General features: G+C 33.1%; 1 protein-coding gene across 5 annotated transcripts in view; it reads left to right on the top strand.

The window, feature by feature from the left end:
- The window catches only part of LOC106466794 (uncharacterized family 31 glucosidase KIAA1161-like), a 30983-nt gene extending 15299 nt beyond the window's left edge, over positions 1-15684 (top strand). For 3 of the 5 annotated variants that reach the window (XM_022394882.1, XM_022394881.1, XM_022394883.1), the window contains exons 2-3: positions 8023-8309; positions 10714-15683. In XM_022394882.1, the coding sequence (XP_022250590.1) occupies positions 8025-8309; positions 10714-12738 (2310 nt within the window). In that variant the 5' untranslated portion in view covers positions 8023-8024 and the 3' untranslated portion in view covers positions 12739-15683. Of the gene's footprint in view, positions 1-2775; positions 2845-8022; positions 8310-10713 lie in introns of those variants that run through there. The other 2 variants (XM_022394880.1, XM_022394879.1) reach the window with 2 other exon arrangements.
- The last annotated feature ends 1064 nt before the right edge of the window (positions 15685-16748 follow it).

The raw sequence follows: 16748 nt of genomic DNA on the forward strand, positions 1-16748 counted from the left end.
CCCCCCCGTCGCTTGTCGGCATGCACCACTTTTGGTTTACCTCGCCGACCACCTTTTACCCGGAAAGTCACGTCTGAGAGACGATCCACTATGTCATATATATATCTCGTATATATCTAATAGTCTCCCGACAATTCACGAAGGAACAGGATATTTCTAGAAGGAAGTGGCGTGATACTAGTTACGTGACCTCGCTGACGCAACAGATCCCTTGCACTCTTGCGATTAACATTCGAAACACTTGCATCTGTAAAAATATTATGATCGCTGGCATGCATAGGCGCCTAACTTTATTTGGTGGGGGAGGGGGCTAGGGTAAAGAAGAACTTTCGAGAAAAGGAATATATATTATTATTTTGCCCTATTTAGGCATCTATGGTGGCATGTGATAAGTCAGTTGAGTGTTTGAGTCTTATGAATGCAGATCTGTAAAATTGAGCAGACAAATTTATGAGGCATTTGACCCTACTCATGACGTTCAAACAACGATAGGTGCTAGTGGTACTATAACGGTACGTGAGTGTTTTCGTGACTCAAGAGAGCGATCAAACCCACCACAAGTTCCAGATTTCAACAACGATCAGCTGAGGCTTTTCAAATATGATATTTTAACAACCGACAGCCATCTCTTAACCAGTACAGTAGCATACATTGGAACATTTTTTGGGATGAAATCGCATGTCGTATTGTCTCTACATCTGTGAATCAGCTTTTGTACTTTCTGTAGGAAACAAGACACCTTATAGTGTTATGCAGTTTTTATACCACATTGAGTTCATGTTGTTTTATTGCGGTTAAACTTGGTTCAGTCCTATATTGGGTGGGGAATAAATGTGTATAAATGCACATATATATACAGTATAGGACAGAAATTTGGTGTAAAAATCGCATTGTACTTGTAGGTATGATACTGGCTTTGCTGATGCAATATCTCGTGCCAATAAATTTAATGGTCGTTAAAAAAATGGTGTATTTACATAAAATATTCATACTAGTAAATGATGAAAGTTGTTTACCCGCAGTAATAAATTCAAGTCACATTACCAATATCAAATGACAGTAAGCTTCTTGCAAATCCTTCAATATTTATTATATTTCAGACAACGTGACGAAGCAAGTAATGATTGTGAATAATGAAAAACGTAGACTCACTGAATTTAGAACTTACGTACTTAGTTGAAAATCAAACAATTAAAATCTGGGTATGGCCTAGTGACTAACGTGCTGTCTGTGGATCCGAGGGTTCATGGTTCGCACCCCAATGCTATAAAAAAACTCCTTTTTCGTTTTGGATGCGTTATAAAAGTGGAAAGTGATGGTTAACTCCCACTATTCGATAAGTGTAGCCCAAGAGTTGGTGGTAGGTGCTGTTGAGTAGTTGCTTTTTTTTTTAGTCTATCAGTTCAAAATTAGAGACGACTAGCACATATAGCCCTTGTGTAACTTTGCGCGAATATCCGAAACAAAAACAAAGCAAATTATGTTTGAAAATTAGACGTTTGGAATTATAAAACATATTTTCTTAAGAGTAATTTTTATTCATTCCAGTGTATTTGGTTGCACTCGAAACTTCTTGGCTAATTCCAACACCCTACAATAAACTTTTATGTGAAGCGGAATAATATGTAGGAAATCCTTATATTTCTGCACCGGAAAACTCTAAATTAAGCTTCACAATCGGTATAAACCTGTTAATTTATCCCACATAATTTTACCACTGATTTCGCGAATTGTTTTGTAATTGTTTCTCGATTTCTCAGGATGAAAAATGGTCTTTTAGATAATCTCTCAGTGTACTTATTACATGGCGATTACAAAGCAGCAAAACTATTATTTTTAAATTCGATGTAGGTGTTGCAGGCATGTTAGAGAGTAGTTCAATATGGATGCAACGTCACACATCCGCGATTGCCTACGTCATACTTTCGAGGGTACAGGAATCGGTTGAAAAGTTTTATCGTTATGATTGAGTTTGTTGGAGATTGACGGTTGACTCACTCACTCTGATGACACTGAAAGTTTTGTTTATGTGTACAGTTTATAATATTGTATAAAATGTGGACAACAACAAAAAAATTCTATAATTGAGCTTTAACTTAACAATACGTTACTTGAGTTTCATTTTGATATTTGTATACTACCGGAAACAATTGCCAAAGATAATTTTATGTATTAACAAGCTTACAATAATTATTTGTAAATAACAACCTTTTCGTTCTTACTTTTTAATTTCAAATCTGGTTTTTCTCACCTCATGAAAGTTTAAAAGAAACGCAATAGCGTCAGTGCATACATTGCAAAGTAATTTATTTTAAAGGAATTTTCCAAAAATGGTTTGATATATCTGTGTGTGTGATTGGGTGAGGATAAATAATTATTACATAGGACTAGCAGAAATCACACATTCAGAGCTATGTTTTCTAGATTTTCTAAATATATTGATGTGCCCCCACAGTGGTATGTCTGTAGACTTACACTGTTAGAAACCGGGTTTCGATACTGGTGGTGGGCAGAGCTCAGATAGCCCATTGTGTAGCTTGCTGCTTAATTACAAATATATATATATATATTGATGTAGGACAGGGTCAATATTATTTATGTATAATTTGATTATCCAAATTTGCGGCGTTCTATTACGTTTAGTTGTTACTTGCTTTATGGAAAAAAAAGTGAAAAATGATTGTAACTTATATTCTGAGAAAAGTATTACTCATTGACGTCATTCAACTTCTGTCAGATAATGTTTATAGAAATTCCGCCGGGTATTCCGTTTTCCGTTCACTAGTTTTATGGTGGGTGAAAACCTAATTTCGTCCGCAACGTATAGAGAAGATCACCGGAACGGTTTGTATTTAAAATGGTATTTTAATACTATTAAAACACAGAGAGAGAAATAATGGAACTAGTAACTATAGTTTTGACTCTCATCTTTTCCTGGAAGTGAAACTAGCAAATAAATGAGATAACGAAGAATTAATTATGTTGAAAAAGTTTAACAAGTTCAACCCAGCAATGTATAATATTAAAAAGAAAAGAAAAAAAAATCGTTAATGTAATTAACTTTTACACCCAAAACATATGTACTAGTTTAAAGTCAGAGCTCAGTTATCGAATCATATTTCAAAACTTCCCACTGCTTTTGTTACATACTCTGGTTGTATTATTAACTAAGTTATCACCCAGGCCTCGTTCAAACTTAAAAAAAGTGAAAATTTTATGTACGTTTTTAGTTAGGCATCGAAATTAGCACTATATAAGTTTCAACTGAAAATATTAACAGTGTACTGTGATGTTTTATCATAATGAATTCCATGTATATTGTAGTTTAGTAGAACTTTTTTTACGCCTGCTAAGAACAAGTTCATTTATCACTTTTTTTTTTATTATGAAGGGTATATATATTACTGGTAATGATATAAAGCAAGCGAATGTCCAATTGTCGCATGCGTACTTGTGTCAGAAGAGTTCTCTGAATCCTGAAACATAAATAGGGTTGGTTACCAAATTTACGGAGTGAAAAAATTTTTTAAGTAATACGGCTAAAAACTAGAACGATCCCAGTAAAACTGGGACGTCTCGTAACCTTAAACATACGCTAAACAAGATAGTTCAACAGTTGTGTTAACTTTTTGATCTTTTGTAACTAAAGCTATGTGAAAATAGTACCCATGCAACAGCAAGGGATATACAACTATCAAAAGCTTTATATTAAGTATAATAAAAATAATTAACAATTCATAAAATGATGAGGGATTCTTTGAGGATCAATATTTCCTAAAATGTAACACGATTTGAATGGCTTTATTACAAGTCTGCAAATAGCCGAAGATTAACTCGATATATCCGTTAGTAGATCGTTTAAGGAATGAAATATATCTGAATACAAGAAGAAAAATTGGCATTCAATCCTGGTACACCCCAAGACCCTGAGATCAATCCTCTGAATGGATCTTGTTTGTAAGACTAGAGACTACTGGCTGAGGAAAATGTTAAAATACCACAAACTGCCACCCACCTCATGGCAAATAATAAACATGGCCTACGTACCAAAGAAAGCGTTTGCAAAATAGTAGTAAAATAAATCGCATACTAGAAAGTTCCGTTTATGAATGTGAATTCTGAACTTGTTTTTGATGCACTGTGAACGTATTCCTTACTCCTTTTCTTTTACTATCTTGTATTTGTGAGTTCTATGTAACATCATAAAAACTAGGAAAGTCATTCAATGCTTACTTAATACCTGGAAATTTAATGTAAATTATCCATTTAAACTGATATATATACGTATTCATAATCAGTTAAGAAACTTGACCAAGTATTGCTACTCAACTGTACACCTAAACCTAGTGTTGTGCAGTATACATTACTGTAAATTCTTTCAGTTTCATGTAAACTTTATATTCAGTGATGTATGAAGGCCTTGGGTAAAAAATATTGTGCCTCTTCCACTGACCAACTTTACTATGAAAGAACTAAATGGCTAAAAGGGGCATTCCATTAAACCTCATCAACCAATCAAAAACATGTACCAATACAACTTAAAAATGAAACTTTTTATTGCAGTATCTAAAAAATATTACAAACACAAAATAAAAGTGTTTATCAATATTTTCTCATCTTAGTAAAAAACAAATTCCTTTTCCAATCCCTCTGGCTTGCAAATTAATCACAGCATTGGAATCCACATTTTGTGATTATTCTTGTTTAATTGATAGTTGCAAGCCTATTCATGCTGTCCTGAAGCTTTGTACTTCTCAAGAGGTAAAGAGTAGGGGGATCTCTTTAACTGCCGATTAACAGTGGGCATCAAACATTACTGTGCTGAATCTGTTTACAGGTGGGCTCGTGGCTGGGTCCCAAAGTGTTAACTTTGTGTATCTTATAAGTTTGGGCTGAGTATTAACTTTATATATATATAAAACAAGTGAACCTTTTATGAGATGAGACAGAGTTAGGGCAGCTACTCCATCTATATGTATGTCATTTGTTTATATCATTTTAAGAACATGCAAATGAAAATAAAGAAGAGTGTAATGATATTGCAGTTAATTGTGTAACAATGATTTATAAGCATAAGGAATTTTGTTTTTTGAAAGTAAAGTGTAATCATATATCTACCAAACTATCTGCTATTTCAAGGCTGACTGGGATACAACAGATGTAGTTGTGGTAAACTACTTGAATGACAACTGTTTCGATGTGAACTATAATTGTTATCAATTTTGTGTAAGTCATTACACATAAGAATAGGTTTATGATTTTTATTGATACCAAATTATTTATGTATTTTAACACCAAATTGTTTATATTTATTTTACTTTAATTAACTTTACTCGTCATTTAAAAGAATCGGTGAACCTGGAAGCTAATTTTTTTTTTATCTCAGAATGGGTAAGTGAACATGGTATCGATGGGATAAGAACTTCTGGCTGAAAGTGTCAACCAATTAGGCAGGGAAAAGATATATAGGCCTTGTTGGACTTTTAATTATTTTGAAATATTCTATCAATTTAACACCCAATGTGTGAGTCATTTATAATGATATCATGAAGTTTTAGATGTGTGGGAGGGATCAAGGTATATCTGGTATTATAGGTACAAAGAAAAACTATTACACATCAAAAAAGCCCTTGACCTGGTAAACTAAAAAAAAAGCCATGATTTTCCAGATCATTACAATTAATTCTATAGAACCTAAGTCTGAAAGATACGGATATGGGGAGGTTGGCTGCACTACTTTGGCAACGTGTGGGTTATTCTGAAACGGATGTAGACAGTAGCATTTTTGAATTAATTCTTAACTTTGCTTGGAATTATATTCCATTTCACATTCTGCCAGGACTTCCCAGAATGCTATGTCACATTGGGAGACCAGTCTCACTATTCAAGAAAGAGAAAAGATAGTTTTGTGTGTGTTTGTTCTGTATGCTAGATATTGTGAGAAATAAATCTTGTGTTGGCCAAATACTTACACCTGAAAATGAAGACAGTATATAGCTGGGATTATACTGTTTGTGTTTAACTAAGGATAAGAAACCTGTACTAAAATATAAAAAAACAGAATAAAGATACATCTATTTTCTATTAATAGTTGGAGACTGCTTAAATGAGTAATGAAGAAAAACTTTAATATAAGTTTAACACAACAGCAAATGTACAACATTTTGACAAGGTTTTGTCATCATCAGGTACTCAATGATGACGAAACCTTGTCGAAACGTTGTATATTTGCTGTTGTGTTAAACTTATATTAAAGATTTTCTTCATTACCCATTCAAGCCGTCTCCAACCATTATTAGTCTCAAAGTGGGTTACTCGTCATTGAATCTATTTTCTATGTTATGAAAGAAGTTAACCCATAATATTTGCTTACATAACATCGTAGAAGTAAGGGATATAGGAATTGAAGAAAGAGTCTTTTAGTTTGAAGAATAAGTGGTGTACACAGGGAGGTGGTCGGGTGAGCTCAAGCTTCTGCTTTTTTATCCAAAAGTGCCAATTTTCTCAATCATAAAAATTGTCCATAACTACTAAAACTCATGCATAATTCCACACCGTGCTTACTTCAAGTTATTAAGAAAAAAAAAGACTTCAACTTTAAAATAAATTGCATACAGGGACATGTAGGTGTTTACAGTAAAAAATTTAACTATGATATGTTATAAAGTGTTAATATACAATTATTCACTGTTTATTTTTATATTTTAATAAGTATTTACAATACCAATTGAACAGGAGAAAAAAAGGATCTGTCTACATATGACTTTTTACCCTATGTACACCAAGGCAACTCATAGTCTCCCCAAATACCTCCCCCCCAAAAAAATATTGTCTTACAATGCTTAAAAAAAGTGTTCCTTTTTTGTCAATGAGCCACTGCCCTGTTAATGTTCTCTGCACGTTACTTTGTACATGTGTAGAGTTGTGAGTGTGAAGATTACTGCTATAACAAATGGACAACAAAACAAGTTTAAGGACTTTCAGTTTTGATATATGTCTCGCAGTTATTCAAGAAACTGCAGATGCCAAGTTTTTATAATAAAAGTGTAGATGACAAAACTTTCAAATTACAGAATAAAAAAAGGTCTGTATGGATATGTTTCCACAGTGTGAATATATTTATTTGTTAATTTCCTCTTTTTTTTTCACAGAAATGTAAATTTTATTGAAGAAAGGATTTTGTAAAAGCATAATCTATTCTTTGATTCAATACTTCCACTGAAATAGACTAGTTTCATAGCTCATCAATGTTGCTGGGTTAGAGCAAAGCAATTAAGTAAAGTAGGCCTTATATAGTGGTGTAATGTAAGCAGTTTGTTTGGTTTAGATGAATAGTGCTTGAGGTGTTTTGATAACATGTGACGTACTGTCACAATTAATTATCCATTATTAGTCAACAGGCTAACTGGTTATTTATCTGTTGTTGTTTTTTCATCACTAAAACCTTAATTTGCTTGACTTTGTAAATCATTCAATGGTGTATCATGAAGTAAGCATTCTGCCACTAGCTTTTTTATTTTTTTCCAGATGATATACTGGTATGTTAGCTTATCAGTTACATATATATTTTACTGTAACCAAACTGATTCATATAAAGCTGTAACTTTTGGCAGCCCCTCCCCCAGTGACACAGCAGTATACATGCAAACTTACAATGCTAGAAACCAGGTTTCAATACCTGTGGTGGACAAAACACAGATATCCCATTGTGTGGCTTTGTGCTTAACTTAAAAATCAAACAAACAAACAAATGGCAGCTTGGTGTAACTTGGATTGATATTAGGATATAGCCCCTATTATGATGAATAATTCACATTTCTGTATATTTTTTTGGTCTATGCTGTTGTATATATCACTCTTAAGTGTGTTGAAAACCAAATGGGTTGTGAATTGTAGACCACTTTTAAGTCATTACTCCATATCCTTTTTTAATTGAAAACGTTTTCCTTTGTATGCAGTATAGTTATTTTGCAAAAGAAACACTTAAAAGTTAAGTAAGTGTAGCTTTTTTTTATATTTCAGACATGGAAATGAATTGTAATCCTAGCACTGAAGACTTAATGTCTTTAGAAAGTGGTATTCATTCAGCCGAGGCAAACCAAGCAACAGTTAGTAGCATTCGATCTTTGGACACAGGAGCTACCATTTCAGCCAATACAACACCAAGAGAATCACCAACTCAAACCCCTACAGCAGATAAGAAACCAGCTTCTTTACAGTTGAGTGTGGAAGATAATACCTGGAAGGGTTCTGAAAAGTCAAATAAAGTTCCCTCTGGTGGGCAGCTGAGAAAGAATATTCAAAACAGAGTATGTATTGTGTCTGTCTTTATGACAGAAGTTGTGGCTATTACTAGAGGTAACAAATCATGTGACTTTCTTCATAAAGTTTTTCAGAAAAAGTACTTTAAAAATAGAGTAAGATGGAATGCATTTACACGTAAATTGTGGGTTTTTATTAATTTTTGTTTTAATTACCTAAACAAGGGAAGTTTTACCCATCACTTTTCAAAGTTTAAAGAGTTCATCTCATTATAAAACAGGTTACATTTCTTTCACAATATAATTAGTAAGTTCATGGCTAAATTGACCTAATTGAGCAGTGATCTGCTAATATCTTTTATACGGAAATTGTGCTGTAGTACTGGTTCTGTAAATCAGTAAAGACTATTAAAGAAAATCATCTCTTTGGGAGTGGGGGATTGGAGTTACAGGTGGGGTACCTCGGGACTCTTGTGTTGGGATCTTTATTCTATTTGATATACATTAAAGATATTGATAATGGAATGATTACCAAATTGGTCAAGTTTGCTGATGATATTAAGTTTTGGATGTAGTTGGCTGTGAGGAGGGCAAATAAATGGCAAATTTAAATTATAATTATCACCTTGATGGAGATTAACTCAGAAGTATTTTGGAATAAAACTATTTTGGTGTTTGTTTGATCATTCAGTCTTTTAAACTTTCCAGGCAGCATATTATTGCCTTGCCCCCCAGTGGGGGATAGCTTAACATTGAAGATTCAAGATACAAATTTGCTTTGATATAAAATCTTAATCTGATTGTCTTTTTTTTCCAACAAAATATGAACAAAAATGCTAGTGATCAAAATTTTAATGGTTACAGTACTTTATGTCATCTGTATGGTTAATTTGTTGTAGATTATATATGTAAAAATGTCAAAAGAATGCACCATTTCAGGTTTAAAGTTAAAGCTTTCCCAGGGGAGGCCCCTGGTTCCCCCACCAGCAAGAGGGAAAGATCCTCCTCCCACACTCTAATACCTGCCTGTAACTCAAACTTACGCCTAGCTATGCAAATCCAGTCACCAAACATGCTTGCCCTTTTGGCCATGGGGGCACCATCATGTGATAGTTAGTCCCACTTTTCATTGTTAAAAAAGTAGCCCAAGAGTTGATGGTGGACACTGTTGACTAGCAGCCTTCCCTCTGGTCTGTCACTTCCAAATTAGGAACAGGTAGAGCAGGTAGCCCTCAAGTAGCTTTGCATAAAATTCCAAAACAAGCAATTGTGTTGCATATTTTTGTACTCACCAGTGCATTTACCTCAAAACTGTACAACTGATTAACTTACAGTATACAACTATACTGTAATATAATGTTTTGACATTTGATTTGATCTTGAAATACAAAGAAGAAACCATATAAAATTAGATCACATAAATTAAAAAAATAACAACAGACAGTGTGGTTACTTACAACATTATTACCACATAATTCATAACCTTACATTCTTAGAATTTCTAGACATGATAAGTTCTATAATAGCAGTTTCTGGATAAGAAGGTCAGGTTCTTACTACTAACTGAAGATTGTCTTCCAATACAGAAAAGCGACATGCTGACTTTCTCAGAAACACCATGCACCACAAACAATTCCTCCCAGACCAAATGCTCATACGTGACTAGAATGGTATCTAGTCTCATAGTCTTGTAACTCGCTTTATATCCTTTAAGAACAAGACTGATACAGAAGTGAAAATATCCAACTTAACAAAAAAAGGATTCGAACGAAGTTCGCTGATTTTCTATTCAATGAAACTGCCAAATGAAAAAGTGACAATAGATCCATGCCACTTGGGGATGATTGACTAATTATATTAAAAATAAAAGTAATTATTATTAAACAAAATTGCTTCAGTATATTTGTTGGCATGAGTGCTGAGCCACCTTGTGGTAGGAATGATGTAATGTTTCTGAACAACAAGGAGGAGTTAATTAATGAACAATTTTAGAAGTTTTTGATGGTTTTATATTTTGTCTTTGATTCTTGAGAAAAATGTAATATACATTCAGGTTTTAAAATTCATCTTTATTGTGTTATCCTTGGATTAATTTAAAATGCATTTTAAACCTGAATGTATAGTACCAATGTTTTTGAAAGTTTTGTCAGTTCTACTACAAAGTTTTGTTCTTGTGAACAACTAAGCAATTATAAATAAGAACATACCTTACTTGATCACGGCATTGACTCATACATTTGAATAAATTAATATTTTAACTAGGTCCAACAATGATCATAGTTTTTATGTAAAAGATAACTTGTTTATTTAACAAACTTCAGGGAAAATGAGCTATAGATCTGTTACTTCAATTAGAAACCAATTTCTTTTAGTTATGAGTTGTAGGTATAAAATTATTTATTTATTATGAATATATGTTAATGATTTTATAATACTTTTTTTTTACTTCCAGGCAACCAGGTTCAAAGCTGTATTTCGCCAAAGCAAACCACCAGATTTAAAGTTCCGGTTAATCTTGGTGTTATTGTTTTGTTGTATTGTAGCACTGGTAACATTTACATGGTTTTTATATCATCAGAAACTGATGAATCTTGAAATTGGTGACAAAATTAGGTTTCATGAAGTTCAAAGAATTCTACATCTACTACGAGAGAATGGTGAAGAGCATCTTACTGGTTATTTAGGTTTAAATATGCCTGTTAACCTTAGCCCTTATAACTGCCAGGTCCTTCAACACGTCTTAGGCCCCAATATTTGTGTAGAATGGAAATATCGAGCTCGCCTGATGATTGGTTATTGGCACAAAGGAAATTTAAGTTGTTACACTGTGAACTGGCAGGCTCTCTCCCATCATACTAATTTAGAAGACTGTTTCAGCCTTCATGGAGCCTTTTGGTATGGAATGGGAGAGATAAAAAATATCTCATGGCCACTGTCTAATATATCCCTAAACATGCAGCCATTTGTGTCAGGAGATGTTTATGACAATGACTTTGGATCTATCCTGGAGCGGTATTGGTTGTCTTCAGGGGGAATTGCTATCCATGTGGATCCTGAGGTTCCTCTCTATGTCAGTTTGAACAGTAGCGGAAATGAACGGTTATGCTTTGTCGCAAAATACCAGGGGTTTCCTTACCATGTTGCTGAAAACAAATTACCAAATTTAAAGTACACTCTGTGTACTGGTTCAGATATTAAGTCTGTTCATCTTGACACTATGCACAAGTTTCACAGTCTTCCATCAAATATTTCTAGTTCAGAATTTCTAGAAAGCCCAGTGTGGGCAACTGGGCCAAAATTTGGTACATCTCTGAGTCAGGAATCTCTGCAAGTGTATGCAAACCACATTATGGAACATGGATTTGAAGCTGGGAATATTCTTATAGACATTAGATGGCAAGAAAAAGAGGGGGACCTTCAATTTCGAGTTGATAATTTTACAAATCCTGAGGAAGTACTCAACATTCTCCATCATAAGGGTTTCAGAGTGTTATTGGCAGTTCACCCTTATGTTTGTGTGGATTCTGTTGCTTTCTTAAACGGTACTGATGGAATGTATTTCATTACTGATGACAAATGGAATGTGCCACTTCTAACTAGATGGCAAGATTCTGTCTGTGCAGTTGTTGATGTTACAAATGAAACAGCTGCTCAGTGGTTTCTAGCACGTCTACGAGAGTTAAAATCAAAGTACAACATTGATGGTTTTGTTTTTTTGGGGGGTCAATCTTCATATCTTCCAAAATTTTATAATTTTCAACAACTAAAGGTTAATCCTGATACATATCTTACACAGTATGTTCAGATTGCTTCTAAAGCTGGTAATTTTATGGGAACAGGAGTAGGGTTTAATACCCAAAACATTGCAGCCTTTGTTGCCATAGCACCAAGAACATCTACTTGGGATGCAAGGACTGGATTAAGATCAATCTTACCAACAGTTCTTACTCTTGAATTACTTGGTTATCCAGTTGTTAATCCAGGATCAGTTGGTGGTGATGTTTTACTCGTAGAAAATGCTACTCTACCCGATAAAGAACTTTATCTACGTTGGTTACAACTTGCAGCTTTCATGCCAGTTGTTCAATTTTCTGTACCACCAGGAGACTATGATCTTGATGTCATCAAGGCTGCAAAGGTTTTGTTTAAAATACGAGAAGAACGTGTCTTGCCTGTCATGCAGCATAGTATCCGAGAGTACCTTCAAACTGGTGCCCCAATCATTCGTCCACTCTGGTGGCTTGAGCCCACCAAACAAGATGCTCAAGTTTTAAATACACAATTTGTTATTGGTGAGGAGATTATTGTAGCCCCTATATTAGATAAAGGAAAGCGTAACCGAGATATCTACTTACCTCAAGGATGGTGGCGAGACGAACTGTTGGGACAAATCCAGCGTGGTGGGAAATGGTTACACAACTACACTGTGCCTTTAGATAAAGTAGCATATTTTACTAGAACAGAAAAGCCAACCTAATGAACTAATGGGCTTACATGAAAAAAAAGTGTTGGTATACACTTAAAGCTCATTTTGTAAAAGAAGATAAGTCAAATCTTTGTCTTTCATAACAGTGTAGATGTTTTATATATATTTGTTCAGTAAAATCTTATAATTAACTAAACAGATGGAAGTTAAGGAATCCAGTGACTTTTGTAATGTAATGACTTACTTCAACTCCCAGTGAAACCATCCTCGCAGTGTTTAAGATAGAGACTAATATGTGATACTTAGTTGTAACTAACCCTAAATTAAAGTCTGAAGTAAGGAAAATCTGTTAAGAATAAGTGAAATGATTTATGTAAACGATTTTCTGAACAGATAAGTTTAAAGCCAAAATTAAAATAAAAAAATTGATAATTTTGAATAGAAGTATTTAACTTAAAATGATGTTATTATTCTTTAAGAAACAAGGCAGGTAAGATGTGGAAATCTTTAATTATGTTTTCTCCAGAGAGTTTGGTAAGTTACATATCAGTTGAAGGAGCATAACTGAAAGCGTAGTGTAACATAGAAGGAAAATAATTCTAATTTTAAAAAATTCTATGCAATCAAAACAATTCCAAGATGTACAGTCCTGTTTTACAACACTGAAAAAAAAAATTAAATATAATTTATCATGTTCAGAAAACTTGAATTTTATATTGTTAGATATCTACTAAGAATATTATGGAGTGGAAATAAGTTCAGTTCATTCTGCTTGCATTAAGTTCTGAAACTTGGCGTATGACACATTCCCATTTAGACGTATAATTGTTCAAACTTTCATGTCATTGTAGGAAGTTATTTTATATATTCCAATAATGTAGATTAACAATTATGTCTCCTAAAGTCATACATTATAAGCATTACTTGCAAGCTAAACATATTGTAGTTTATAATGGTCTTGAAGAAAAAAAAAGATCATGAAGTTATTGAACATAATATTTTTATCTTGTAATTGAAGGTTTAAAAAGCTCATTTACAAACATGTACATAACAGTAATGTTTTATGTATAACATAACATCATACAGTGCACAGTATTTTGTACATTAAAATATATTTGGAAGAAGTTGTTAAAGCACCTCTATTTTTCATACCTAAAACTAACTATTTGAAAGGGTATAATACAGTACTAGTATCTTTATTGTGGCTTAATAGATTTTACTACTAGAATATCTTTAATCCTTCTCTTATCAAGATATCAAAACAGAAGTTACAGCCAACGTGAATAATTTACACCATTCTTCATTATTTTAAATAATTATTATGTGATGTGTGAAAAAAAAACCCAACTTGGTTAACTTTTAATTAATTATTATACAACAAGTATCCATGTTAGTAAGATATGTAATGTACCCATCTTGCTAATGAAAGAGTTAAGCAAGGTAATGTAACAAAATCAGTCATGATTTCTTCTAGAAGACCAGCTCATCAAGCTCAAGAGATACTATAATATACAGTTGAAATATTTATAAATAATTATATATTTATGTATGATCAGCATACAAAACATTCCAAATACCTAAGACTCAGTTGACATTATGGTAAAAATGTAAGTTTTCTAAAGTGATTTTTATATGTCTTATTATTAGTGAAATGTACAAATAACTCTGCATATTTTTATGATCGATTATATTTGTGTTATTGTTTTTTTACATTCATGATAATCATAACTAGTAATAAATATATATTGTAATTTGCATGTGGGTCTGAATATTGTTCCTATTTTCCTTTTGGATTATTAATATGAAAACAAGAGTGAAATTGACCTTTCTAAATATTAAAGATATAATTTACTGAGAAGTTGAATAATCAATATCATTAACATCAAATACTCCACATGACGTGTCGGGCTGATCGAGGCCGAGTAATTTGCATGCTTGACTGTGGAGCCGAAATTTTGTGGTAGAAATACCACTATCTAGTCTGACAAGAGCAGCCCAAGATGGATGGTGTTAACTGGCTGCTGTATCTTCAAAATTAAGAACAGCTAATGCAGACAGCCCTTGTGTAGTTTTGCACAAAATCCAAGAACCACAATGCATTTAAATTTAATAACGTGAGTTTTAAAACAATAGCCAATTTTAATAGTATGTGAAACTAATTGTCCATTACATTAAAATAAATCTCGAACTCACAAGAAAATAACCATACATATTGGTACTAAAAAAAATCTGTATTGGAATAATACATAGTTATGAAAGAATTGTAAACCAGGAAATATTAAACACATTTATCTAAAAAAAAAGACATGTTTGGGCTTTAAAATTTGATTATGTTGAAAACAGTCAAACTGCACTTTCTATTACCTACCAAAAATGAGAGAGAAAGACTTGCATATTTGATCTTCTTTAAAACCATGGAGGAAAACCTTTTCTGACCATGGTGCTTTGTCCATTTTGAAATTTCAATCTTTCTGTTTACTGTAAGTGTATTAATATCAACATGACACAGATCAGTACCAATATTTTACATAGAATGTTCAGGGTCAGATGTATATTTAATCTTCTAAAATCAGAAGAGGACAAGACATTAACAAAAACCTTGTTGTTAGTTTTAACATTATCAGTCAGCTGTTCTCGTAAGTTATTTTGAATTACCTAATTTCTTTTTTTAACAAGTCCATGGCTTTTCTTTAGTTCTGTAAGTCTTCCAACTATCTTTGTATTTGAAGTTCTTAAACTTACGGCATTTATCTACAATTTTCTCCTTTAGGTATTTGGTCAGTCTATTAGATTTGATCTTCTCTGTTATCTTTTTCCTCTTGAGTTATAAGTAGTTTGCTTTTAAAAATTTCTCAGATCTCTCTCAAATCAATTTTTAACTCACTATCTCAATTTATTTGTAATAAATCTTGTCTCATGACCTCAAATTGGTTTTCTGAAAATCAGAAACTAAAATTTCATTTTCTTTTCTCTCAGTATCTAGCAAAAATCATAGCTAACTTTTTCCCCTAGTATTCTCTATTTTAACTTTTGTAACTATAACCTCATTTTTGGTTAACAATAAATGTAAAATTTCACCTCTATCCCTGGTTGTCTCTCTGACTACTTGGTGTGTATATATAGAAAAACATCCTAAAACACTTCAAGAAATCTCTCTTCCTCGGTCATGTTCCTCAACACACTGGTTATCTTGGTCTTTGAAATTGACATTCTTTTGTCTGAGTTTCCAAAAGTATAATTCCTGGAGATTCAAAAAACTCTTCAACCAACTAATAAGTTTCCATGGCCATAACCATTTCCTAAAAGCACTTAGGTAATGCTAATAGAGCCTCTAATACACCAATTTCAGAAGGCTCCAAACTCACAAAATTTTTCAGTGTAGGAGCTGTCTCTGGGTGTGCCAGTGAAATCCTGCTGTTGAAGAAGAACATCAATGAAGTGAACCCCACCACCTACTGGATCTCTAACAAAGGACATCTCCAACTGGTAGCACAGACAGTTTAAAGGTTTGAAGTAAATAACTTGGCATCTGATGAGTGAGAAGTTTGGAGTTAAAATTGTAATTAAATCAAAAAAATCTTGTAAGGGAAAATTTCAAAACAAAACTCAGAAAATTTGCCTTGTGTGTAGTGTAAACAAATGCACATGTCATGGACCAAAAGACATGATAATTGTGTGTTGTGTAAACAAATGCACATGCCATGTACCAAAAGACATGATAATTGTGTGTAGTGTAAACAAATGCACATGCCATGTACCAAAAGACATGATAATTGTGTGTAGTGTAAACAAATGCACATGCCATGTACCAAAAGACACGATAATTGTGTGTAGTGTAAACAAATGCACATGTCATGTACCAAAAGACATGATAATTGTGTGTAGTGTAAACAAATGAACGTGTCATGGACCAAAAGACATGATAATTGTGTGTGTGTAAACAAATGCACGTGTCATGGACCAAAAGACATGATAATTGTGTGTAGTGTAAACAAATGCACGTGTCATGGACCAAAAGACATGATAATTGTGTGTAGTGTAAACAAATGCAGTGCCATGTA

Source organism: Limulus polyphemus, unplaced genomic scaffold (genome assembly GCF_000517525.1).
Source record: "Limulus polyphemus unplaced genomic scaffold, Limulus_polyphemus-2.1.2 Scaffold2382, whole genome shotgun sequence".
In the NCBI taxonomy this organism is placed as follows: domain Eukaryota; kingdom Metazoa; phylum Arthropoda; class Merostomata; order Xiphosura; family Limulidae; genus Limulus; species Limulus polyphemus.